The 24,702-nt window shown below is 38.2% G+C and overlaps 1 protein-coding gene across 3 annotated transcripts in view; it reads left to right on the top strand.

Moving 5' to 3' along the window:
* Positions 1–24,702, top strand: part of oxsr1b (oxidative stress responsive kinase 1b) — an 86,064-nt gene that overhangs the window by 6,000 nt on the left and 55,362 nt on the right. For all 3 annotated transcript variants that reach the window (XM_022683073.2, XM_022683076.2, XM_049485869.1), the window contains exon 2: positions 14,528–14,640. In XM_022683073.2, the coding sequence (XP_022538794.1) occupies positions 14,528–14,640 (113 nt within the window). The remainder of the gene's footprint in view (positions 1–14,527; positions 14,641–24,702) is intronic.

Genomic DNA, 24,702 nt, shown 5'->3' with positions numbered 1-24,702 from the left:
TATGTGGGACAAAAAAAATAACCCAATAAATAATGAATTATGTGTTTTACATCATGGCGTGACGTTTCAGCTCTGTGAGGTTGTTCTCTGCAGTATATTGCTCCTAGTTAAAGAACACTGTGACAATGCACAGACATTACTGTTGCGTACTGTTTGGTAAATCCATACTGTTCTGTAAGCATTATGATGAATAGCAGGCATTCATGCGCAGAGACAAATGTACCACATAATCATCTGTAATTTGTCTTAAAAAGTCATGAAAGTCTATATCGAGCTGCAGTACTGTGCTAAAAGCTGAATGGGTTTTTGTGCAGTAAAATAAATACATGTGAGGACTATGTACCATATATAAATAAAGTGTGTGAGCTTAACCATTTCCAGCACTCTCCTGGAGGATGGCCAGTATTCCCAGTTCCCATTAAGCACCTAGTTTATCTTATCAGTGCTTTATTAAAGTAAATGAGAAGAGCTGCTGATGGAACTGAATAAATCCATGCAGTGTCTGGAGTTTACAGAGAAGATCAGCAACCAAACTGTTCTCTCTGGTCTGTGCTCCTTGGATTAAGACATTAGTGACCATACAGACCATTCACATACCCTCCAATGCACCCAACACTTAGAGAAAGAGGACAAGCACATGGTTCCTCCTCTAACACATGTAAAGTCAGTCAGTGTCTTTTTTTTTATTTTGCTGCAGATGCAGCATCACTATTCTGAGGAAAGCACCACATAGCCAGCTCTGATACGTCAGCCAATAGAGGCCTCTGCCAACCACTCAGTACAGTAAATGACCTCATTAATTTTTGCTGAGATATTGTCTATTGTGTTACCTTACAAGTTTGTGTAAATACAAATATTTTAGCCAAACATGCAATGACCAATACATTAAACAACTCAGCCCCCATATAGAGAATGGACTGCGGCAAAAAAATATATGTTCCAATTTCAAAAAATCAGCAATTATTAGTTTTTATTTAATTGGGGTAATGAAGTACAATTTGCTTGTGTTAGATATATTACAAAAAAAAAAAATGGTAATAATGGTGCTTTAATTTGCCTTATGTGACCTTGCCAGTGCCCTAGAAAATCAGTTTTATATTTTCTCAAATGCAGTCAGATTTTTTTTTTTTTATTCCAATCCTGACCGCACATGTTTTCCAGGTAAAAACAGGATAATTGCTGGGATGTGTAGACTAAACCTTTTTCATTATGGCTTAGGATTTTGCACAGCGCTGTTAGATAGACAGGTGGACATACAGAGTGTTAACCTGTGTTTATTTTAGTGCTTTGTACATGTCTGACCTCTAGCAGCCTGTCATACTGTGTACAAGGCTGGATAAATCATCAAGTCATTTCCATGTTTATGCAGCATCAGAAAACCCACATGATACTCAGAAATGATGGAAGGATGAGGAACGAATGTCGGTTTGTTTTTTTTGTTAATATAAACAGAGTTGTTTATATTATTATTGCTTCCTCATTATTTATTGCTTCCTCATGCTGTATTACTAAGTAGAAAACATTTAAGTAATGTTCTGCCACTTTTATGACTCCTGCCATCACATAAATAAATTGGAACTTTAATTTTGTAGTTGTTTATCACTCAGATGCTTGAATCCAGGTCTTGGTCTGTTGGGTAATTGTGAAGGAATTAGGATATATTTAGTAGTAGGTGTTAAACTCTTTGTTTTACCTCTCATAAACACATCGTAAAGCAATAGCCTGACAGTTTCCCAGTCTATTAACTGTGATATCTAATGTGGTGTCATTGTTTGAACACCAAAACCTGCAGTCAGTGCCAATCAACAGCCCACTCAAGCATGTTCATGTAATAAGCCACACTTGTTCAATTTCCTAGCTCTAGTCTAGTCTTTAGATTAGACCTCAACAGACCCACACTCCCCCTTTACTTTGACTGTGAAAAGGCACCTCAATTAAGAATATTAAGTTATTAAATACATTACATTAAATTGAATAAACCATTCAGGATTACTCATTTATTGTTAAGCTTGGTAGAGTTAAAAAAATTATATATATGTTTCTCTCTCTTTTCTATTAATATGTAAAAACTGTAGTGAGGGGTGGAGGTACGTACATATCATACTGTTTTATTGTTATTTTTCTATTCCCTTTTAAGTTCCTTTCATAATGGTTTATTTTGTGTTTTAACTTTATTGTCTTTTTAAATAATACAGCGCAGTTACTTTTTAAACATGTTTTTAATGGTGATTTAATGGAATGTTGGGAAATCATTAAAGTGATTTATCTTAACCTCACTCTAGGTTCTTAATTTTTTGGTGGTTTGTTCCAGCTTTCAAAGCAAGGTTAACATAATTTGCTGAACTGTAATATCTGTTCATGTTTACTAGGGGTGGGCGATATGGCCCTAAAATAATATCACGATATGTCATGGTAATATAGCGATAACGATACTCTTGGCGATATGACAAAAAAAATTAAAAATACGCTACTGCAACAAAACAAAACTTACATTTTATTATTGTATAGGATATGATATTGCACACATCTGACTGAGATATTAAAAAAATACAAGAATTTTAGCAGATTTGTAACAGATCCAAATATCTCCATATATCCAGGATTAAAGTAAAATAAATGATAAAATGATAAAAGTAGTATCCTGATGTGATATTTAGGGGTGAGTGTTATGGCACAATATTTCAGGGTATAATATCGTTCACGATATTCAAAAATGTTGGCGATATTATCGCGTACGATACGATATGGCACACCCCTAATGTTTACTCTCCAGTCTTCAGGGTATTCTCAGGTGTTTTGGAACACTGTAAGAAACTCCTGTGTAATAACCTATTTCCGTTGGTTCCCTAGATACCATTCCACCAGTAAAATAGAAATCTGTTTTACTGGTACTTGTTCCCTCTGCATATTTAGGCAATATAACACTCAAGGTCATGTGTCATCAGGAATATTATCACAGCTGTGATTTGGTTAAGTAGATCACAGTGGTGATGTTACTCAGGATAAGACAAAATGTGAGATTTATTGCTTTTATTTCCATTTTTCCAAATAAAAGAAACAAAATAAAACAAAGACTTAAAATTGAATGTAGAATATGGTTTAATTCTCACAGTGTCTTCTGCCAGAATTTAGTTCCACAACAGATAACAGCTCCCTAGACTGCGTTAACACAGTAGGCTCCATGAGGCATATGGTTTCTATTAGATGCGTCACATTCACTAACAGTTTTCTCATCTGTGGGTGAAATTGCTGGATGATGGGCTGTTTTGTGTCTCTAATTGAGTCTCATTGTTTTAATGGTTTAGAGGAAGGCAGGATGATATTCTGACCACGTCAAGGTTTGTTAAGGTACTTAATTTCTGTGGAATGGATGGAGCCATGATGACACTGTTCATGTATTGAGTTCTGTACAGCCTTTTGTAGTTCAGTGCGCAATGCTAAAGAATCAGAGTAATTAAAATTTAGGCCTGAAACCTACTAAATGCAGAGGGACAAATGGAAATGCCAACCAATATGCTCTAAAATTTGTCCTTATTGAGGACAAATCATAGTTGTGTCAGTTGATGAGTCTGTATTTCACACTGAAACTCTTGCATTCGGACTGCAATTTAAAAAACAGGAGGACCAGTGTGTTTCTTTTGGCTGTCTCTGTCACATGACCTCATGTTCAGTAGCTCCTCCATTTCCTCTCACTGTTGCATTTACGTGGATCTCCATGGAAACGTGCGCCCAAAGTGTACTTACAGTTTGTAGCAGTGGACAAATGGCTATTTTATTAAACGTGAGGTGACGAAACTCCGGACAGGACTAAAAACTACCGGAGAACAACAGAGTTCAGTGAAAAACAGTAGGTAATTCAGCCTGTAATTTTCTCAGAGGATGTCTGAGAAAAACACATACATGGTTGTTCAGGACAGGAATAAAATCACAGAGGACCCCCCCATAAAAGAGAAAATTACCCCAGGACCCCCTGAGAAACTAACCTGTCTGGATAGGGCTGAGTGAGACCATTTCTAAATGTGTGATGCCATTTCAGCTCATGTGGATCCCTGTGACTTTGTGATATGTCAAGTATCAGTTAACATATTGTGAGGTCGGGCCTCTGTGTGTGTGTGTGATGAAATGGGTCAGTGTGTGGAAGCAGTGCTTTCTGAGAGCTACAGGTTTCTGTTGCTGTATTATTGTGTGCACTTTTTTTCTGTTCCTGAGAAACACAGTTTATGTTGGTTAGTGCTTATTATTTAATTATTACTAATAAGGATTTTTCCAAGTATTTTGGACCCGGTGGGCTCCACTGTTTTCTCAGGCAGTGCGACACACTCTGCTGGTAATGAAAATGTGTGATAATGAAGTAGAGGGAAGTCCTTGCTGTGGAGTGTGCTCAGCAGAAACATCGTTTTGTGCACTTACTGTAATGAATGCTTGGATATTTACACCTCAAAAGCAGTGTAGTCAGGTGTTAGAGAAAAGCAGTTTTTCACAGCACTGTCTGCTGTCAGAAACAAATCCTTTAGGCAGTTTATTCCATGAAAAATGCAGAATTAAAAAAAGCCAAACTGCATTGATGGGCTCTTTACTGTATATTTACATGCAATATGCTTTCTAAGGAGGAAAAGGAACTTGGAATATCCTGATTATTACTTTCACAGCACTCACTAACTTGCATTTGTTGTTTGTGAATCCAGAAGTAATGGCTTGAAATATATTGGAATAATTGCTTTTCCCCCCTCTTCTTAAGATCAATTTTTTGGGATTGTAACCTTTGGTCATACAAGCTCAAGCAGTAAAGGATGAAGAGTTAAGAACATCTGGAGAAGATTTGCAAACACAAACCAATCAACAACCTACTCCAGTCATTCACCTTTATCATTAGATCATCAGATTCTGAACCAAACATTTTGCAATCAAACTTCCAAATACTGAAGTATTGTAGCTTTTTAAATAATATTAATACACATTGAAATTTAGAATGTTTTATTAATGAACTGGAGAACCAATAGAATTGTAATGGCCATTTTAATACTTTTAAGAATATTGTAAACTTATAGTACGCTTGTGTTATACTTGTGTAATAGAACATTTGTTAAATATCTCTTTTTGAATATTTGAGTATTTTAAACAAATACAAACATTTTTTTAAATAGTCCTATAACACAAAAAGTATTTTAGTTTTTTTTTTATTATAGAACTATTTAAAAAAAATGTAGTTTTGAAAAGAAAGCCGTGTTAAAGTTGTTGTCTTATCTGTTTCGTTAAAGGTCTATTGTTTTCACTCTACAAATGTTTTTCTGTAAATGCAACTAATTTCTTCATATATTGTGCATTTTTGTGGGACAAAGTAAACCCTATACCAATCAAACAATCAATCAAACTTTCATTTAAAGCATTGATGTTTTATATTCTACATACTCCTGATAGTAGAATAAGTTACAAACCTTCATAAAAGAATAAAAAATACTGTCAGGAAAAAAAATATACATGTTATGATTTATAATATGTCAATACACATGATCACAGTCAAAAAGCATTATAACTCATAAAAACTGCAATTTGTACACTCTCCCTCCCAAATGTTCTGTCCTTCATCCAGTTAAACTTAATTACACTCTTTGTAATTGCATTTGAACTTGAGGCACTGTTCTTTAAGCATTGATGATCTGCGTAATATCAGTAAAGTATATTCTTGATATGATACTATAAAAAGTATCTTGGCCACTAACCAGGAACTTACTTGGAACTATGTCCCAATTATGGATGCCCACTTTCTAGTCGAAGTTCACTGTAGAAGAAAATGGCAAGATGAATGGTCCAGCAATCCACAAAATAAACTGTATGAAATATCCCCAATAGTTAATACTAAATGCAATATGGACTTCCTTAATAGACAAGATCAGACAATCATGACTAGGTGCCGAATTGGACATACTGCTCTTACCCACCGTCACCTCCTGATTGGTGAACAGACTCCAGCCTGCATGTTCTGTGATGCTCCTCAAACTATTAAACACATCTTAGTAGACTGCCCTGCACTTTTAACCACTAGAAATAACTTTTATAGGGTTACAAATGTGAAAGAACTGATTGAAAAAATTCCACCAGCTAAAATACTTAATTTTCATATGAAGACATTGATTTAAGTATGTAATGCTTAAGTTATGAACCTTGTTGATGCCATAAAATAGCCAACATGTTGCTGATATGGCACAAAATTAAAACAAACAAATCTTGGCCACTTCTCTTCTTTGGAATTAAAATGAACATCTCTTTACAAAGTGAGCTGAAACACTGCTTTAGTGTGGATTCAGAAAGTGAAAGTGTCTCTACACTCAGTAAGGCAGCAGTGGTGGTCAGGCTGAGGGTAGAAGCTGCTCCTCAGAGTCATTAGGATCTGAATGTGACATCTCTCATTGAAGCCTGGGACTACGTGAGGAATGTGTGAGGCGTGCGGTGGAAACGTAATGAAGGCCTCCTGATATCAGAAGAGGTCTTCTCCAACCTGAGCAAACGCAAACACAGGCCTGAGCCTGAAGGAGCTTATTGACCGTCACTGCTCTGAGCTAGTATTGTTCAGGCTGCTTCAGCAGGCCTGTGCATACCTATACATAGACTGTCTGAAGCTTCATTCATTTATTTATGACATGATGATGTTTAATAAATCCTTAAGCAAGCTTTAACATGAACCACATGGAGAACTGTGGATATTATTAGCTGAATGTAGTTCATATGTGTCTAAAAGTATTTAAACCTGTATTTTAACGCATCACCACTGAGTCAACAGTCTTATCTTAGCAGTTAACAGTTTAAAGGGTTGTCCGAATGCTTTATGAACACTCTAGAAAGTGTCTTAAGCAAAATGCTGATCTTAACACGTCTCAGGGTTGGCAGACACTGCTGGAAACAAATCAGAAATCCTGTCCAGTTGGAGCTTACTCAGTATCAGTATGGGTAGGTATCAGGCCGAGTACTGGCATGGCAGAACATAGCATAGAATTTGTACGCCTGAACCATTGTTAGTTGTGGTGTTGTCCTCTATATCCTATAGACTTTTTTCTGGGGACGATTAGGGTTTCCTCCATGCAAGATTGTGCGCTCTCATTCTGATTGTAGATGCTGTACTTTAATATCAGCTGTGGCATAGTTGAGACATTTTCATGCATCTTGCCATCTGCTCTAAGGCTGAACTTGCTACAACAGCCTGACCTGGTCATGCTGGCAGGTGTTCTGGCTTCACAATAGTCACATTGTACTACATCCTGTGTCACAGATCTTATACCAACTGGATCATGCTAAATCTTGCATAATATAACAGAAATTCAGTTTGTTTCAGAAGTCAATTAAGTCTGCATATAATAATTTATTTCACTTAAGTCTTCGACACACAGTGCATTAAAAATAGCACATCATGTTGGATCACTAACTTATAGAAAAATGTGCTAAGAAAATAAGGGATGCACAGATGTGAGAATGCTGGACCGATGCCAATATCTGATATCACACATTTATAACTCGTAAAGAGTTAAAACTTTAGAATTATAACTTTAGAAACAAATGTAACATTTATTTGCTTTACGTTTTTAGCTTTCAACCAACTGTATTCAAACAGTACAATGAAAGGTGTCTCCTGAGAAAATAAGTAAAGGCTGAGGCAGGTTTTTTAATCTGGTCTCAGCTGGCTGCCTAATCAGTCCAACGAGGGCCAGCTGGGACAAACTGGGGCTTCACGTCATGGTTCAGGGTAACAGGGTAAATAAACAATAAATATATTGAAACTAATAATCAATAAAAACTAGCTTAAATCAATGGATTTTAAAGGAGCATGGCTGTGTCAGCCAGCTGTAGTAGTGTGGCAAGCATCGTTCAGTACTTTTCCAGCATACAATAAACACATTAGCAAATATCAGTTTAAAATATCGTCGGCCAACTTAATACAATTCGATATCATGCCTAGAAAAAAATGAACACCGAACAGAACAACTGCAGAGTCAATTTTTTTCAACATTGTGCAGCCCTACGTGTAAATTATGTTGTTGATTGGCTAATTTCTAACTATTCTTATGTCTTTTTTTTAAACCTTTTACAGACTGTTTTACATGTTTTTTTTTGCATCTGCACTCATTGGATCTGGCAATGGTGATCTTACAATCAAAGCTAGCTAAACTAATGTTTAAATAAGACACTCTCCTCCAATCTCCTCTCCAGCAATGCTGTAATCATTTGCAGCTGATGTCCTTTACCTGATTCTAATTTTAGACATTTATAAATAGTGATAAATGTGGGGGTGTCCTGTCTTTTTTTTTTTTTTTTTTTTCTCACCTCACATTAAAGCTACACATGATAATCGTTTTTTTTCACAAACTAATGTACATAAAACACAGAAACAAACACAAGTAGATATAATGATTTAGTTAGATCAGTTAGACAGTGTCGCATGCTCTTTGAAGGTGAATGTGATTGTGCACACATTGGTTTGTGTGCAGTTGGGAAATAAGCCAGCTGAGGTGTAACCAAATAACGTCAGCTGGCTCTTCTTTACTTAATTCTCTAATGTGGTAACCTAGTAACCTAATATTGAATTATTTGAATTAGAAGCCAGCAATCAAAAACAGGCCTCATTTAAACAGGCGGAAAAAATTATGCTCATGTTTTTCTCATAATTACACCACATGCTACTATTCTAAAGCCTTTTCAGTGAAGGACACACCCTGCACTACTGTTGCACAAGTCTGCAACAAGACAGCAACACCAACTTAATTTGGTAGTTGGTCAAGGTGTTATCACGCATACCTTTGGGTGTCCCATTGCTTAGGACTATTGAAGGTGATGTGTGCTGCGTTTATAGTAATGTAGTGAGAAAACATCATCTTATGATTTTGGTGTGAAGTGTTTAACAAATTATTCAGAACATTAAAGGGGATGCCATAATTTTAGTTTAGTTTTGCAGAGCCCATATAAACCATGTGTATATGTGTGTTTCTGTTTTGTTTAGTTAAGGTTTGGAAATAAATATGTTAGCCTACAAAAGTAATAGGAAAAACTGTCTATGGATGTCTCTGTTGGACTATATATATATATATATATATATATATATATATATATATATATATATATATATATATATATATAAAATATATTTTTGTTACATCATTTGAGATTCAGCTGCCTATTATATTGTCACAAACATGATTGATGAACACTCAGAATTGACATATGGTTTCACATTGACTATATTGACTTGCTATAAAAGTTGAGGTATTTAGCTTTTACTATATCCAAAAATGTTGTTTTGTAAGACGGTGAAGTGAAAAAGCAAAAAGTAGGTGCACAACATATTGGCACAAGACATTGCACGCCCTGAAATTTATCATTGTGATTAAAATGTTAGAATTGTTTTTTGTGCAGCCTTAGTATAAATGCTTGGTCCTACTGGCCAGTACTAGCATCTGTTAATTGTTATGTAGCCATTTTTATTACCATTTGAAATGCCCTTATCTGTATACTGGCATGTTTTATATGCTAATCTTGTAGCCTCTAAAATAACATCTCTGAAGTGTTCTCAGGGATTTTCCTGGTAGACCCTGCATGTAAACTTACACTTATGTTCTTTAACCTTGTGGAATTCACAGTTGTTCACAATAGTTTCTGTATTGGTAATAATAGCAAAATAATTCGCCTAGGGTTCAATGGGTGCCATGTAGAGTCTTTAGTCCACCTCATTCTCCCACACTCCTGTTATTTCCCCCTGTCTCAAGCTTTCCAACATGTCTCAGTAGGCACATGCTACATTTACAAGAAACAACAACCAATCATTTCCAGATTGGAAGGTAGGAAAGGCCTATACAGTAGTCCCTGTTGGTGATGCGGTTAAGGTTTGATCATGGATGGTACATTGCTTTTAAATGTTTGAGAACCACTGGTCTAGAGAATGACCAACTCTCACTATCTCTCACTTTACATCTACGAGGTGGAGCTTCTAGGTAGGGGTGTGGAATTATGTCATGAAAACTGTTTATTTGGGTGAGTAAAGCACTTACGTTTTTTTTTTTTTTTTTTTTTTTTTAGATTTTCAGATTTCCACTAAAGCCACCCGACAGTGCAACACTGAGGAACCCTGAGTGTTCTGATAAGCCAGGGCGATATTAGCTAGCGCTTCGTCCCACATAGCTGTTTTATCATGGTAAACACGCAGACTACAGTCTGATATACTCGCCTCTGAACGGCTAAAAAGCTAGCGCTTAGCTCGGTTAGCAGCTAATGCTAATACTGCTCCAGCAGTGCTAGCCGGGGGTACAGGTTGATAATACTCACGTCTGGATGGCCAAAAAGCTAGCGCTTAGCTCGGTTAGCAGCTAATGCTAATACTGTTCCAGTCTTGGGTCCCAGTGCTGGAGAACTAAACTGAAACTCCTGTATAACTCTGCACTTTAGCGGAGTGGCTTTAATGCTCCTTAAAACCTGACTGGTAATATTCATACATGATGATGCAGCGGTGTGCCTTATAGAAAAATACGGTGTATTGAAAGAATCCACTTTTTGGTAACGTGTTTAGGATCTAAGCAGACATGTGAATATGGTTAGATGCCAGATTTTAATTTAAAAAATGTGCTCTCCCCCCCCCCCCCCCCTCCCCATTTAATCCCTGGTGCCTTGCTGGCTCAATCATAATGCTTAACAAAGAGGACTTTGTTAATATCTGGGCATATGGAGAGAGCTTGGGAAGCTGATGAAAGCTGATAATTAAAAAAAAAAAAAAAAAAAAAAAGTCATACTCCCCCCATTCACTGAAGGAGCTGAAACTGTGCTTGAGGAAATCGTGGAGTGGAAACATAAGTGTGTGCTGTTTTATGGGCAGTTTTGGTTCAACAGTGCTTTTATAGAGTGATAAAACTATTTCCTAAACTCTGATACACTGCAAGACCTCTTACAAGTCTTAATTTGTCTTGGGGCGGAGCCATGCAGGGTTTAGCACTTTTCTATTAATACGGTTTCTATTCATTCAGTAACTGGTTTAGCTTATGTTTTATTTAACCTACCTTGATACAGCAGACACAGTGATGTGCAGATAGATGCTGTGGGGGAGCAGAGTGTTTCAGTTGTCTGGGGATGATGCCCTATTTTTGGATTCTCATCTTAAGTGCAGTGTTTTAATTAAAGAGTATTGGTAAAGAAGTGCTTTTAGGTGGTGCTCTTTTACTCTTGTGAAGATACAAGTCACTTTACTGTAGTGCGAACCAAGGGACCATAATACATGATGCTCATGTATTAGCAACTCTTTCTGTTGGAGATATGTGTGTTACAGAGTAAGAGAGACCTGTGCAAAGTAAGTAATCAGTCCCATAAAAAATAGAGGTTTACATGTACATAAATACATTTTATTTATTTATTTATTTATTTTATTTTTTTATTTTTTTTTAGAAAAAATATCTTTGGATTGTCTCAGTGTAGTACATACATGCACTACTGGTCAAAAGTGCTGTATGGCCCAGACAAGCTGCTTTTTAATTTTAATATCTTATCAATGGCTTTATGATCTCACTATTACTGTTTAACAGTTTACATAGCAGACCTCAATTTCTTCTCTTACTTGTTGAAACTGAGACTTAGTCCAGTGTTAAGCTAAGCTAAAGGTGTTGTGGCCATGTGGGTTAGCCAGACCTGACTCTTCCTGTACCAGTTGTCTTTTGAAGGTGGAGGAAACGGTGCTCACCACTCTATGGCTTCATTTGTAATTTCTCTAAAGGATATTTTAATAGTTACAGAGTTCTCCGTGTTTCTGTGTCTGTTTCTAGTTATTATGAAAAGTGTGAATGTGCTGTGTGTAAGTGTATAAATGCTGCAGTAGAGAGTTCAGTAACACCATCTGTTCTAATATTCTTTTACTGCAGACAGTGTTTGGAAACTGACATTTCCTTAAAATCTATTTTCAAAGCTCAATTTATTTTCAAGGCTACTTACCATTTGTAAGCCAATGAATTGTTGACTAAATATCACCCTAAATATTGCTAAATATATATATATATATATTATTATATATATATATATAATAATATATTATTATTATATATTATTATATTATTAATACAATATTTTGTAATAAAAAAAGAATAGAATAGAAAATAATTTCTTTTCAGTTAGCTTATTTTTCTTAAAGTCCCTGTCAGTTCACTTTAGTTATCGACTGGACCTCAAGAGCTTAAATGTAAAAAAATAATGGAAAAAATTTGGGGGTGTTTTAAAACTCATACATACCGTATTTTTCGGACTATAAGGTGCACCGTATTATAAGACGCACTATCAAAGAACGCCTATTTTCTGCTATTTTTCCATACATAGGGCGCATCGCATTATAAGGCGCGTTAAGTGACACTAGAAAGGGTGCCTATATCAAAGTGAACAGGGGTGGCGCCATGTTTCCCTTCCCCCACCGGGGCTGGTCGCTTGCCGGTGGAGCGTCTCAGTATATATAAATCTAGCTCTTTCAAAGTCAAACGAGTGCTGGATATTAATCTACACAGATTCCTCTCCTGAAAACTGTTTATTTGGGTGAGTAACGTGCTTCAGTTTATTTACAGTAAGCTTAGATTTCCAGATGTCCACTAAGGCTTGCTGCACCAGCGTTAGCATAGCTATCCGCTAGCACGCTAGCTAGTCACCTAAACTAGTAAAGTTAACCCAAACTTAAACGACAGCGTTACACTGAGTAATCCTGCGTGTTCTGGTAAGACAGTGAGATATTAGCTAGCGATTCGTCCCCCGTAGCTTGTTTTAACACGGTAAACAAGCAGATTACAGGCTGATAAAACTCACCTCTGAGAGAGTTAGCGCTTAGCATCTAGCTAATGCTAGCCAGGCAAAGCAGCACAGACTTACAGGCCGATAACTCACCTCTGAACGGTGAACGCTTAGCGATTAGCATCTAACTCTAATAATACTGCTCCAGCAGTATTAAAAGTGCTAAATTTAGAAAATACTGATCTCTGAACAGTGAAAAAGCTAGCTAGCTAAGCGGTTAGCATCTAGCTAATGCTATTGCTGCTCTGCACGGAGTGTGTGTTTACTGCTCCTTACACCTGACGGGTAAAATTTAGATAATACTGATCTCTGAACAGTGAATAAGCTAGCTAATGCTATTGCTGCTCAGCCTCGGAGCTGCACGGCTCTGGACTCTGTATAGCACTGAAACTCTGTATAACGCTGCACGGAGTGTGTGTTTACTGCTCCTTACAACCTGACGAGTAAAATTTAGATAATACTGATCTCAGTGAATAAGCTAGCTAGCTTAGCCGTTAGCATCTAGCTAATGCTATTGCTGCTCAGCCTCGGAGCTGCACGGCTCTGGACTCTGTATAGCACTGAAACTCTCTATAACGCTGCACGGAGTGTGTGTTTACTGCTCCTTACAACCTGACGAGTAAAATCCATACAAAAGGCGCACCGTATTATAAGACGCACTGTCAATTTTTGTGAAAATTAAAAGTTTTTAAGTGCGCCTTATAGTCCGAAAAATACGGTATACAGTATTGCAGCTTAGATTTTTCTCCAGTTGCTATAACCTTTCTTCAGCTGTCAAAGCTTAATGTCTCATGTGTCGGCCTTTTTGACCCTGTAGACACCTGGTCACTTCATGCACCTTAAGTATCAGAATTAAATATGGATAAAGCCAAGCTATGTAACAATGCAATTGTAAACGCACCCGAAGATGCATTTAAAACAGGTTTATATTCAATCACCCAAAACTTCTCCTAATACAAGGGACACCATAGTAAGAAATGATGTGCAATGTTTCAGCTTGCAAGTTGAATTTGATTTAATGACCGTTAACCTCCTTAGATGTCCAAATACTTGAGCTGAGTACTTTATAGCTCACATCCAAGCAGTGGTACTTGAATTATGTACTTGAGTTTAAGCAGGTAGAAGCTGGTTGTAGGCCGAGATGGTTCAGTATGGCCTGCACTGGTTAGCATATCACAGAGTGATTGGATTTGTGGAAAAGGGAGGGCTGTTGTTCAGTGCTGCCTTACACTGTTGTAGATATCAGAGATGGTGAGTCTGAGAACTGAAGGTGTGGATGGGTTTGTTTGAGTGGGGGATGTGATGCGTGCTTTCTGTGACATAGAAAGGACAGAAAATCTAAACAGCCTTTAAGGAACACATGCAAACAACATCACAGGCTTCACATTTTGCAGTTTCTGGGATGGTCGATACAATGACGAGTAAAGAGTAGGAAAATGCAGGGGGTTTACATGTTTAATGATTTAATGATTCCGTGCTCACCTCTTCCCTTGACATGCCCCTGATGTCAATACCCCCCTACACGAGCTTCTGACTGCATTTGCCCCCAGCCTGAAACTCAATATGTGCTTTGCCAGCATTGTGGTTGCTCTTAATGCTTCAGATGTTCTAAGCTTCTATAAGTATTACCAGACTAAACAAAAAAATTATCTCTCTGGGAGATACTGGGTGGTCTACTGTAGCTTTTAATATGACACTGTTGAAACATTGACTTTAACATGAATGCTTGCTTTTACAGGGAGTGGAGCCACAGCAGTTGTCCAGGCGGCCTACTGCGTCCCCAGGAAGGAAAAGGTTGCTATCAAACGCATCAACCTGGAGAAATGCCAGACCAGCATGGATGAGCTCCTGGTAATGCAAGAGTTATATACTTAAACAGTTAATAATGTGGTTACATTTTATTTTTTATTGCTTGGTTGTGCTTTTTTGTTGCTTCTCATGTATTTAATATCAGGGCTGTGGATTTTGGCAAAAAAAAAAACCTGGTGGTAGGATCACAATACAGGGGTTACTATTCAGTATATCGCAATATATTAATGTACTATAAGGAGGGAAGCATAAATTATAGAAAAACTGACATGGTATAAACTAGAGTTGCACGGTGTACCGAAGGTTCGATTCTTTTTCGATACTACGTCATCACAAACGATTCGGTTCTTTAGCGTTCGATGCTTTCGATACTGTATATAGCCCAGTCACTAGCTTCAAATGAGTCAAATTAGTAGGCGCGATTTGATTCAGTTCTGAAAACTGAAAACTGATTCACACCGCAGCAGTCGGTGTGGCAGGATTCAGATAAACTTAGTGTTCTGAACAAATGAATCGATTCACGCGCAAGCCAGCAGAGCAGCAGCGAGTGTAGAATGGCGACGGCTAAAATAACAGATGTCTCTCGTCCGCGACTTGTGGACAAAACGGGCGCGAGGAGTGAAGTGTGGGAAAATAGTCTGAGATGTAGGCATCTGTTTTTTATTTATATTTTTATTTTTAAATAAAATAACGAAAATAACGAAAACTGAAAGTGAAACTAAACTACTTTATTTATAAGCGCTGTTTTCACTCCCGCAGTTGTACAGCGGGGGGTGTTGTGCCGATTCTGTCCGCGAAGCGGGAGTCGGATTCAGTAGCGGATTCGGCACAAGCGCGGCGGCACCTCGCGCTCCGCGGTGTTAGTTGTAAGCGCTCGCGCTAGCCGCAAAATACGACAGAAAACACTGAGGGAGCTGCAGACTTATGTGTGGGACTAGAATATGAGCACGAGGAGATAAAAGAGAACCTTTACCTGTGAGTAGCTCACATCAGAACACGCAAATCTCTCTCTCTCACTCTCGCTGCGTCTCTTTCTCTGTTTCTCTCTCTCTCGCACGTGAACGCCTCCGCGTTTGACCTGCAGCACTGTGTTTAGCTGTTCTTAAAAATCATTTTAATTAAATAATAGTTCTATGCTTCTATGTTACAGTGTTATTTAACATAATAGCAGACAAGCACCCTGATCTCTACAAAGAGCTGAGAAGTCGACAGGTTAGTGGAGTTAGTCAAGATACACTCTGTCTGTAGCTTTACTAAGATTTACTAGCGACTGCTTATTAAAAACGGTAAATGGTTGATTAATAAAACGGAGCAGTGAGTGTTAAAATGAACATAACATTGTAATGTTCTTCTGTCTCTTTATTTTCCTTATTCAGAACTTAACTTCTGCCCGCCCGTCAGGTTCACATAGTCAGGCTACCATTACCTCTGGTTTTAGTTTTAGTTTTTAGGAAGTGTTTAGATAATTATGTTATAGTTAAGGTTATAATAACGAAACTTTGTTTTTTGTTCAAATGTTTCATTTTAGAATAAAAACGTTTGCACCTATTGTTCAGTGTTCAATCCAGTTCAGTCAAAAATAAACATTTTATGTTCAGATATTTTTATTGTTTTTTTTTTCTTCCAAGTATCGTTTTGGTATCGAGAATCGTGATACTACAGTTGGTATCGGTATCGAAGTCAAAATTTTGGTATCGTGACAACCCTAGTATAAACAACAAACTATCATATGCATAAGCCAAAGTCCTTACACGCAAGTCAGTTCATTCTGTGGCCATATTGGCAATGTGGAGGGAGCAAAAATATGGAAACCAGTGGTTGATAACCATTTCAGAAACATTTTTAAATTACTGATAAATCTGCTGAAAATCACATGAACACTTTATTATAGTGTGTATAGTGTTTGACTCAATAATTTTGACTTATGGCTACTGCGCCTGCGCACATCTCCACCGTGAGGTGACTCTCCTTCGCTCTCTGCACAAGCAGCAAGCTGATTGGATCTTTTTGCAGAAGGGCGGGACTTGATTATTGATTAGTGTTACAAGACATTCCATTAATATAGCAGTCAGTGGCATGTCACTGCATAAACTCATAGTAATAGAAAAGTTAAATTTTGATGTAATTATAACCGGGTAATATAATGACAGAGTACAACATTGCTATCTAGAGATCTGTGTTTAAATCCAGTATAAAACAAATTACTTTCTGCCAATAATCTTTACATTATGCTTAAAGTACACTTGTAATGATTTGTTTTGGGATTATGTAAAATAATAGTATATGCAGTTCATTATATTGTATGAATTTAGTACCTATTTATGCCATTTGTTATAATAAAAAAGCTTGTTCATGCAAATGCACCATTTTAAAAAGCAATTCACTTTTAATTAGTAAGAATATTTAGATATTGGAATTATTCTATTCAATAATGTGATTATTCGGACAGACCTAACCAATATTTTAAAGTAGATTGAATGTTCAGTTTCTGTTAAGTCTTCCATTTGTTTTACTGTTACTGTAATACTTGCATTCTAATACTGTGCTTAAACATTCAAAATGTAAACAGTTCAGACATGATATTATAGCTTAACTGTGAATGGACAGGGCCTACCTGCTGTAGTTTTAATAGGCAGATGTGTCAAAGTGCATATGTTTTATATTTAAACAGGCTTTTTTCTGCAGTATCTGTGGAAGTGCAGGTCAGAATGGGGAGAGAGTGATATATTTTATGCCTTCACACATATAAAGTTTTTATAAAGTGAGGTTTTTACATTATCTGGATCCTTTAACATATAACGTATGAAGGAAAATTTTGGGGTAAAAAAAAAAAAAAAACTCTCAGTGTTGAGTTACTAGCATAAGATTTTCTGCTGGAACCTGTCCAACAGGATTTAACCCATGCAGAAATCTCTTACAACCGGCACCGCATGACTAAAAACATCATTGTCATCTCCGGTCATCACAGGCCTCGCAGGAGAGGAACTGCCAGAGGCAAAGAACAAAGACCGGCATTGTAGAAGTGTCACTTGTCTCCTGACAGCTACTCATTAAATCATTTTTCCCCTGCTGAGAGATGATGCACTTCACTGCTCTTAAAGCTGCTAAAGAGTGGCTGTAGAAACTCTCGCTCCACGTCTTGGAAGCTAAACCAGCTCTAACATGTGACTCATAGATCTAATCCCTGCGCAGATCTGCTGCTTCCTGCTCTATTAGCTTCATTTTTCATGTTCTTGGGGAGCTCAGCGGGTCATCCGCAGGTTGTAAATGTAACTTTCCATCTTTGTCCGTGTGATCCCTGACGTCAGCTGCCTCTTTGATCCTTCGGTGCTGAAGAAAGCTGCTGATTGCATTGTTCAGGAAATTCATTAGCTCATGTACTTCATCTCTCGCTTCTCTGAGGAAAAAGAAGAGCAAGAGTAACCAGTTCTGCGTAGTGGAATAATAAAATGTACTATTTTCCACAAGTCCCTGTGTATATAAGTGGAGTTTATATAGACCTGTTAAAATGCATTAGCCCACTGGTGGGCCGTAAGTGTAGCTAATACATAATGCATAATACATAACACTTTCTTTTTCTACAGTAAAAGTTTATATTCTTGTATAATTTGGAAATTGACACTTGTAGTACTTTTTATCTGCTTTTGCAAATATTGCATGTTTTAAGTGGGTCAATAGTGACACGAGTTCATGTCCTCAAACACTTTATTTTTTAAAACTTATGTTTATAATTACTAAAATCTACATTTTTCGATAAAATTTAGACAGAAGGATTTTGTGCAAAAGCAAAGACCTTAGCAGAGAGCTCACATAATAGCTTGTGGCTAGTTTACAATTATAGAATATTGTGCATTTTATAAGTTTATGTTCTCTAATAAACTGAAAATGGCTTTTTAGGCACTGAGAATTTTTTTTGTTGAATTAATTTCTTGAAGGATCAGAGTTTTTCGAACCCTGTGAAAAGCTAAACCAAACACAAGCAAGTATCTAAGCAAGATACAAGGTTTTGGTGTAAAAGCAATGATTCAGCTTGACATTACATGAGAGCTCACATAATAACTTGTGGCTAGTGTACAATTTTAGAATATTGTATCTTTTACATTTTTAATTTCTCTAATAAACTATAAATGGAAGCATTAAAAACAAAAATTTAAAAGTTTTTTCTTTGAATGAATTGCATGAAGGATCGAAGGAGTTTTTCGGCCCACATAGAAAGCTAAGCCTGTTGGGTAGGTATGTGGGTTTTCCTTTAGCTCTGTCTTTGCCTTTATGGCCTGCTGAGCAACTTCAGGAAGCGTTAAATTAAACACAGATTGCTCCTAAAATGAGCTGGATCTGCGGTCAGCTATGCTCAAGCATAGCATTCCACATTCAGGGTAGAACCTTGAGGATACTCTTCCAAGACGTACGGCCGATTGCACTGAAGATACGAGCCGTTTACCCCAGAATAGCACGCTCCAATTCTTCACAGCATGACCTCAGATTGTTGATATTGCCAAGGAACCCAAATATCCTCTGAAAATTTAGAATTCTCCTTTTCTTGTGGGCTCAACTCAATTACCGGAGAGCTTAGAGTTGGGATGATGATGCTGCGACCCTGGGAGGTTTTCTTCTCTCACACAGCCAAAGGCTCCAGACTAGCAATGATGTAATGGTGTGTCCATAGTGGCCCCTCTGTGTTTCATCACAGCGTCCATGTGACACAATGTTCCCTGGGCGTTCTGGAGACACGTGACGCTCTGATAATGCTTCGTCTGATGAAATTGCTTGCATGTTAAAAGCACCGCTAGGCCGCATAGAAGGCGTAGATTCTGAGCGGAATTCCTCGCCGTAGCAGATGTTACTGGAAGAAAGATCTGTCTGCAGCAGGCCCAGAATAGCTTAGCCTATATTCCCCAAGTCATCCACTAATCAGAATTAATTTGCCTTGCCGTGTCTGAGCCCTCAGCTTTCGTTTGAGAAGTGCTGAATATTAAAATCCATGCGGTCGGGCTGCTGAGATCCTAGTCTTTGTTCGTTTTGCCCCACCCCCACTCCTTCTACCCCATGCCTCTGAGGAGAGCTTTTTCTCTCCATATTGACGACTCTTGTGAAGTGAATCAGCAGAATTTCTTTCAGCCTAGCGGTGCCTCCGGAATCCTATCTGCTTTGATCTGATGGCACGTCCCACTACTGAACTGGACACTTTTGTCTGCTTGGAGGCACTTTTTGCCTTTTGTTGGGTGCCAAGCAGCATGAGGGGTGGTGGGTGGGGCACCGGAGGTGGCAGTTGCCTCAGAAGCCTGTTCCAGTATGTCATCTTACTGCCCACGACTGCCCAGCCAAAAGGTTCAGGTTTGGTGCAGAGTCGTGCAGTTGCGTTTTGGCAGCATACTCTCTGTGGGGAAAATTGATCCTCTTTGTGTTTCAGCTGCAAATAATGGCACATTAGGCATCAAACCAATGTGGGCAGAGAAGTACTATTACTCTCTCTTTGAAGTCAAATGTTGTTTTATTTTAGGATAGATAATAATCTGTAGAAAAACTTCTAAATAGTTTACCTCTGCTTGCAAAAATCACAGGCTTAAGACTGTTACTGTGTCCTAAAGTCTTGGCTGCAATTGTTTAGTTCGAATCAACTAAATGCAACTGATGTATCCTTTTAGGTAATCTTCCTCAGTAACCCCCAGTTCTGTGCACTTCCACAACAGATTATGTGGTTGATGTGGCACCAATAAGAACACCACAACCTGCTAGTGAGCCCCAACACCTTGTGGGGTCTGGGGTTCGAGTCCCAGTGTGGGTAACTGTACTGTGTGGCAATAATAAGAGTCACTGGGCAGAACACTACAACTCTGAACACTACATTGGCCCACGTCTATAATATGAGTCACCTTGTAAGTCTGGCTCTGAATAATAAGGTCAGCTAAGTGCTGGAAAAATGTAATGTGAAAGCGAAACAAATTAGGACCCATGAATTTGGTGAAGAGTTTCTATTAAAATGTTAGTTTCAGAGTCATATTATTTCTGAGTAAATGAAAAATTAGAGACAATTCAATGGGCTCTGTTTTCACTTGCAATTTCCCTCCCAAAATTTCTGCCACAATTGCAAGAAGTGGGACCTTTCTGGTGATGTCACCACAAAGCATTGTTTAACTGTGCCATATGTGTGACCAGTAGATTGCTAGAAAGCACCTGCCCTACCTTGGCTGCTATTAGGCCATAAGAAAGCATTTCTTGCCCTCGTCACCCAGGCTTCATTTCATCAATGGTCTTTAATACTTGTCCTTGTCCTTCATGTCCTTTTATAACATTCTGATCTAAACGAGGTGCTTTATACACATTAATCACTTGTGTCTAGCCATTTACTGTAATGGTTGACTTTTTTTTTTTTCTTGTTAATACATTTCTTGACACTGTCTATTAAACTGTCATTGGGACATGAATCTGTTTAGTGTACTGTCCATCATCTGACGTCTTCTGAACTTCTTCATTCTTCAGCCTACTATACTGCTTGAAGAGTTGATCAGCGTTGATGTCAGTGTGTTTTATTTATTTATTTATTTTTTTTTTAGACTGCCAGTATCCATAGTGGTTCTTGAGGAAATTATTGGAATTTTGACTGATAGAATTGGTCCTTTAAAAGTAACTATTATGAAATATTTGGAAAAGTCCTTTACCAGGAACCTGGTTTCCTAACGGTGCATTTATTCTTTTCCAGTTGTGCATAACAATGAACTGGTGTCCTTCAGAAGGCACAGACATATTGTAAGTCCCTGTGCAGTTCAAGCAGAGAGCACAACCCGACTGTAATCATGGCGAGCACCATATGATGCCTCAAATCGCATTCTAGCTCCCTCCAGGGGGTCAGCTGAGCAGGCAAATCTGTGCAGAGTCACACATTAGCTTGGGTTTGGCAGTTGCACTTTTTTGCAGCCTTTGCGTAGCAGATTTTACAATCCACAAACTAGAGACACGGTGACCCAGTCTCCATGTCACTTAAATTTACCGCTCTGCTACTCAACAGACCATGAAGTGCAGGATCTATTTTTCACAATGGGAGCCCTTTCACAATAGGAACAGGGCTTTTATTTGTCTAGTCCTTTTCTTAATTTGTCCTGAAATGTTCGTCAAGATATGTGCCCTTTACTCGACTGTAAAATGTCCAATTGTACGCCTTTGTTACCGTCAAAACCAGTGACCATGCACAGCTTTTGACGTGCCACAACTGCGGACGCTGAGACCCCACAGGTCGTCCTGCGGATACATTCCTCTCCTCGGCCTGGACTGGATTTAATTATGGAACAATTCAATCAGTTCCAGTCTGTCAGCTCATCTGTCTCCACACAAGCTATCCCTCCCAGATACCGGAGAGAGAGAGAGAATAATAACTATCGCAGAGCCTCAGGCTGTGGGCTAGGCCCAAAAAACATCCACTGGCTGGCAGTTCCTTTCCAATCCCAAAGCACTGGAAGCAGAGGGTCATCCCCACTCCACTGACCAAATTTGACCCTGGACACAGCGGAGCATCAGGCAGCTGGAAGAACACTGTCAGGGAAGCGTTTTCCATTCTTTTCCTCTGCTTTCGGAGAACAATGTGCTGTAGTAATATATTGTGGCTTTTGTTGGACTGATATTCTGGTGTAAAACTATCCAGCACCTTTGTTACTAGAAGAGGCTTTTCTCCTCTTCACTCCAGCCTGAATTCCCCCTGCCTCGCTCACTACAGTGAATCAGTGAGTCATTACCACTTGAAGCAGATCTGCAAACTTCTGTTATACCTTTGCTTGTCTTTTTACCATCTGGCCATTGTTAAACAGACCAAACCCAAGCCTTGAGGCTCTCTTTTGTAGTTTTTGCATTCTGGAGGGATTCAGATATTTTGGAAGTGTTCTGAAGGTTGTGAAACTTAGTGTGAAAAGTATGGTAAACTAAGATGCACTAAATTCTTTAACTTTCCAAAAAAAAAGTTAGTACACCTTATAATTTGTATGCTTTAGTAATTAATTTTACCAGTCAGGTGGTAAGGAGCAGTAAAGCCACTCTGTTGAAGTTGGGCGTTATAGTTTGGTAAAAAAAAACTCGAGACTGGAGCAGTATTAGCATTAGCTGCTAACCGTACTAAGTGCTAGCTCTTTTGACGTTCAGAGGTGAGTATTATCTGCCTGTAGCCTGCTCCTAACCCCGGCTAGCACTGCTGGAGCAGCATTGGCATTACCCGCTAACCATGCTAAGCGCTAGTTTGCTCTTTCACCATTCAGAGGTGAGTATATTGGACTGTAGCCTTCCCATTTACTGTGTTAAAACAAGCTATGTCTGAGAAACCACTAGCTAATATCGCCCTGGGTTACTGAAAAACTCAGGGTTCGTCAGTGTAGCGCTGTCTGGCAAGCGTAAGTAGAAATTTGAAAATCTAAGTTTACTGTAAATAAACAGAAGTGCTTTACTCATCCAAATTAACAGTTTTCGGGAGAGAATTCTGTGTATATTAACATCCAACGCTTGTTTGACTTTAAAAATAGTTCGATTTATAATTCCGTTCACCTTTTGTATGAAAATAGACCAGAAAATAAATGTGTATTGATAGTGCACCTTATAATCCAGTGTGTTTTATAGTGCGAACCATATGGTACTTCAAATATTTGAAATGCAGAATACAGAAAAAAGCAAGTAAATAATATTGCAAAGTAATGGGAACTCTTTTCATGCTTCTTACATATATTTGTTTTTCCCTTTTTTTTTTGAAAAACATAAATGATCCAATGTAGCCAATGCAGTGCTGAGGAAAGTGCTGGGTAACCAACTTGCCTAAAAAAGCCCACAGATGCCTGTACTGGCCAGCATCACAATAGTACGGATGAGGAGAGTGCATGTCCAGTTGTGCTTTTAACTGCTGATGGCAATGCGACTCAGCAATGGCTGAAGATTTCAAATCTCATTACATTTTGACATCAGAACTTCAGAACAGCTTAATTGACCAGGAGCAGTCAATGATTTCCACTGAACTTCCCTGAAGTGTAGTGCATGATCAGTCAAGAATTGCAATTGACTGAATATTGGACCTGCTTTAACAGCTGACTAACTCCATTCTGTTTCATGAAATGATTTTGTGTCACAGGACTATTCCTGACACATCCATTATGGAAGACACCACGCCTTTGACAGACCTACACCCTCTGGCTCATAGGATTCTCCTGCTTTTGCAGGTTGAAACATGTGAACTGTTTCGTCTTATTCAAAGCTAAAAAGCAGGTTATGATTTTTGGCCTTCATAAGGACTTCTGCATTCTAAGATCCAGTTTTACTGCTGCTAGTGGAATGGAAATGTAATTCTGCATTGCTGGACTGAACCTATTAATTGAGCGATTCATTAGTTATTTTATTGATACTGGTAGCTGAGGCTTTTATTGGTTTGATCCCAGTGGGAAATGGAAAATGAGTCTTGTCTACAAAATAGCTTTAGGGATTGAGTTTCTGCCAGCTAATCATCACAAGAGCGGTTATTAATCCGCTATTATATTTAGTCAAGTGCAGATTTCGAGTTCTGTTCTTTCCAACTGCTGTTCCATGTAATGTGTGATTGCATCATGCTCTCTGCTTTTTAATGGCAAGCTGGATTGTTTGTGGACAGCAAAGCTTTAATGGCTGGTTCAATATTAATGATTCTGTTGTGAGGCAGTTGGGTTGTTGGCTTTCCACTAATGACACATTTCCAAGAGATCGAAATATGTTTCGAAGAATTAGCTTTGGCACTCCGTTTAAGAGTTCTTAGCTAGCTTTTGGCCTCCTGTTTAGGGATCCTTTATAGTCCAAGGCATACTTTTTTGTGTTTGCAGTACAATTACAGAACACTTTATTTCTATCCTTTTTTATGCAGTTTATCTGGGTGGGTTAGTACACGTGCACCAAAAGAAGACTAGTGCTAAAACACTAAAATTTGTTCTGTAATTGGACTTTTTTTCTTTGATTTCACTGACTGGGTAGGGTGGGTCTCCTTTTTCCCATTACAGCAATGCTAGCAAACAGCAGTCATCAGTATCTGTTAGTTGACATAATAAAATGTACGGTTAGCACTGGTGGCTGTGTGTGATGGGAAACCCTTTCCCTACCTAAAATAAAGGAAAT

The sequence above is a fragment of the Astyanax mexicanus genome, chromosome 1 (assembly GCF_023375975.1).
Source record: "Astyanax mexicanus isolate ESR-SI-001 chromosome 1, AstMex3_surface, whole genome shotgun sequence".
Taxonomy (NCBI): Eukaryota; Metazoa; Chordata; class Actinopteri; order Characiformes; family Acestrorhamphidae; genus Astyanax; species Astyanax mexicanus.
This window is presented reverse-complemented; position numbering and strand designations above follow the sequence as displayed.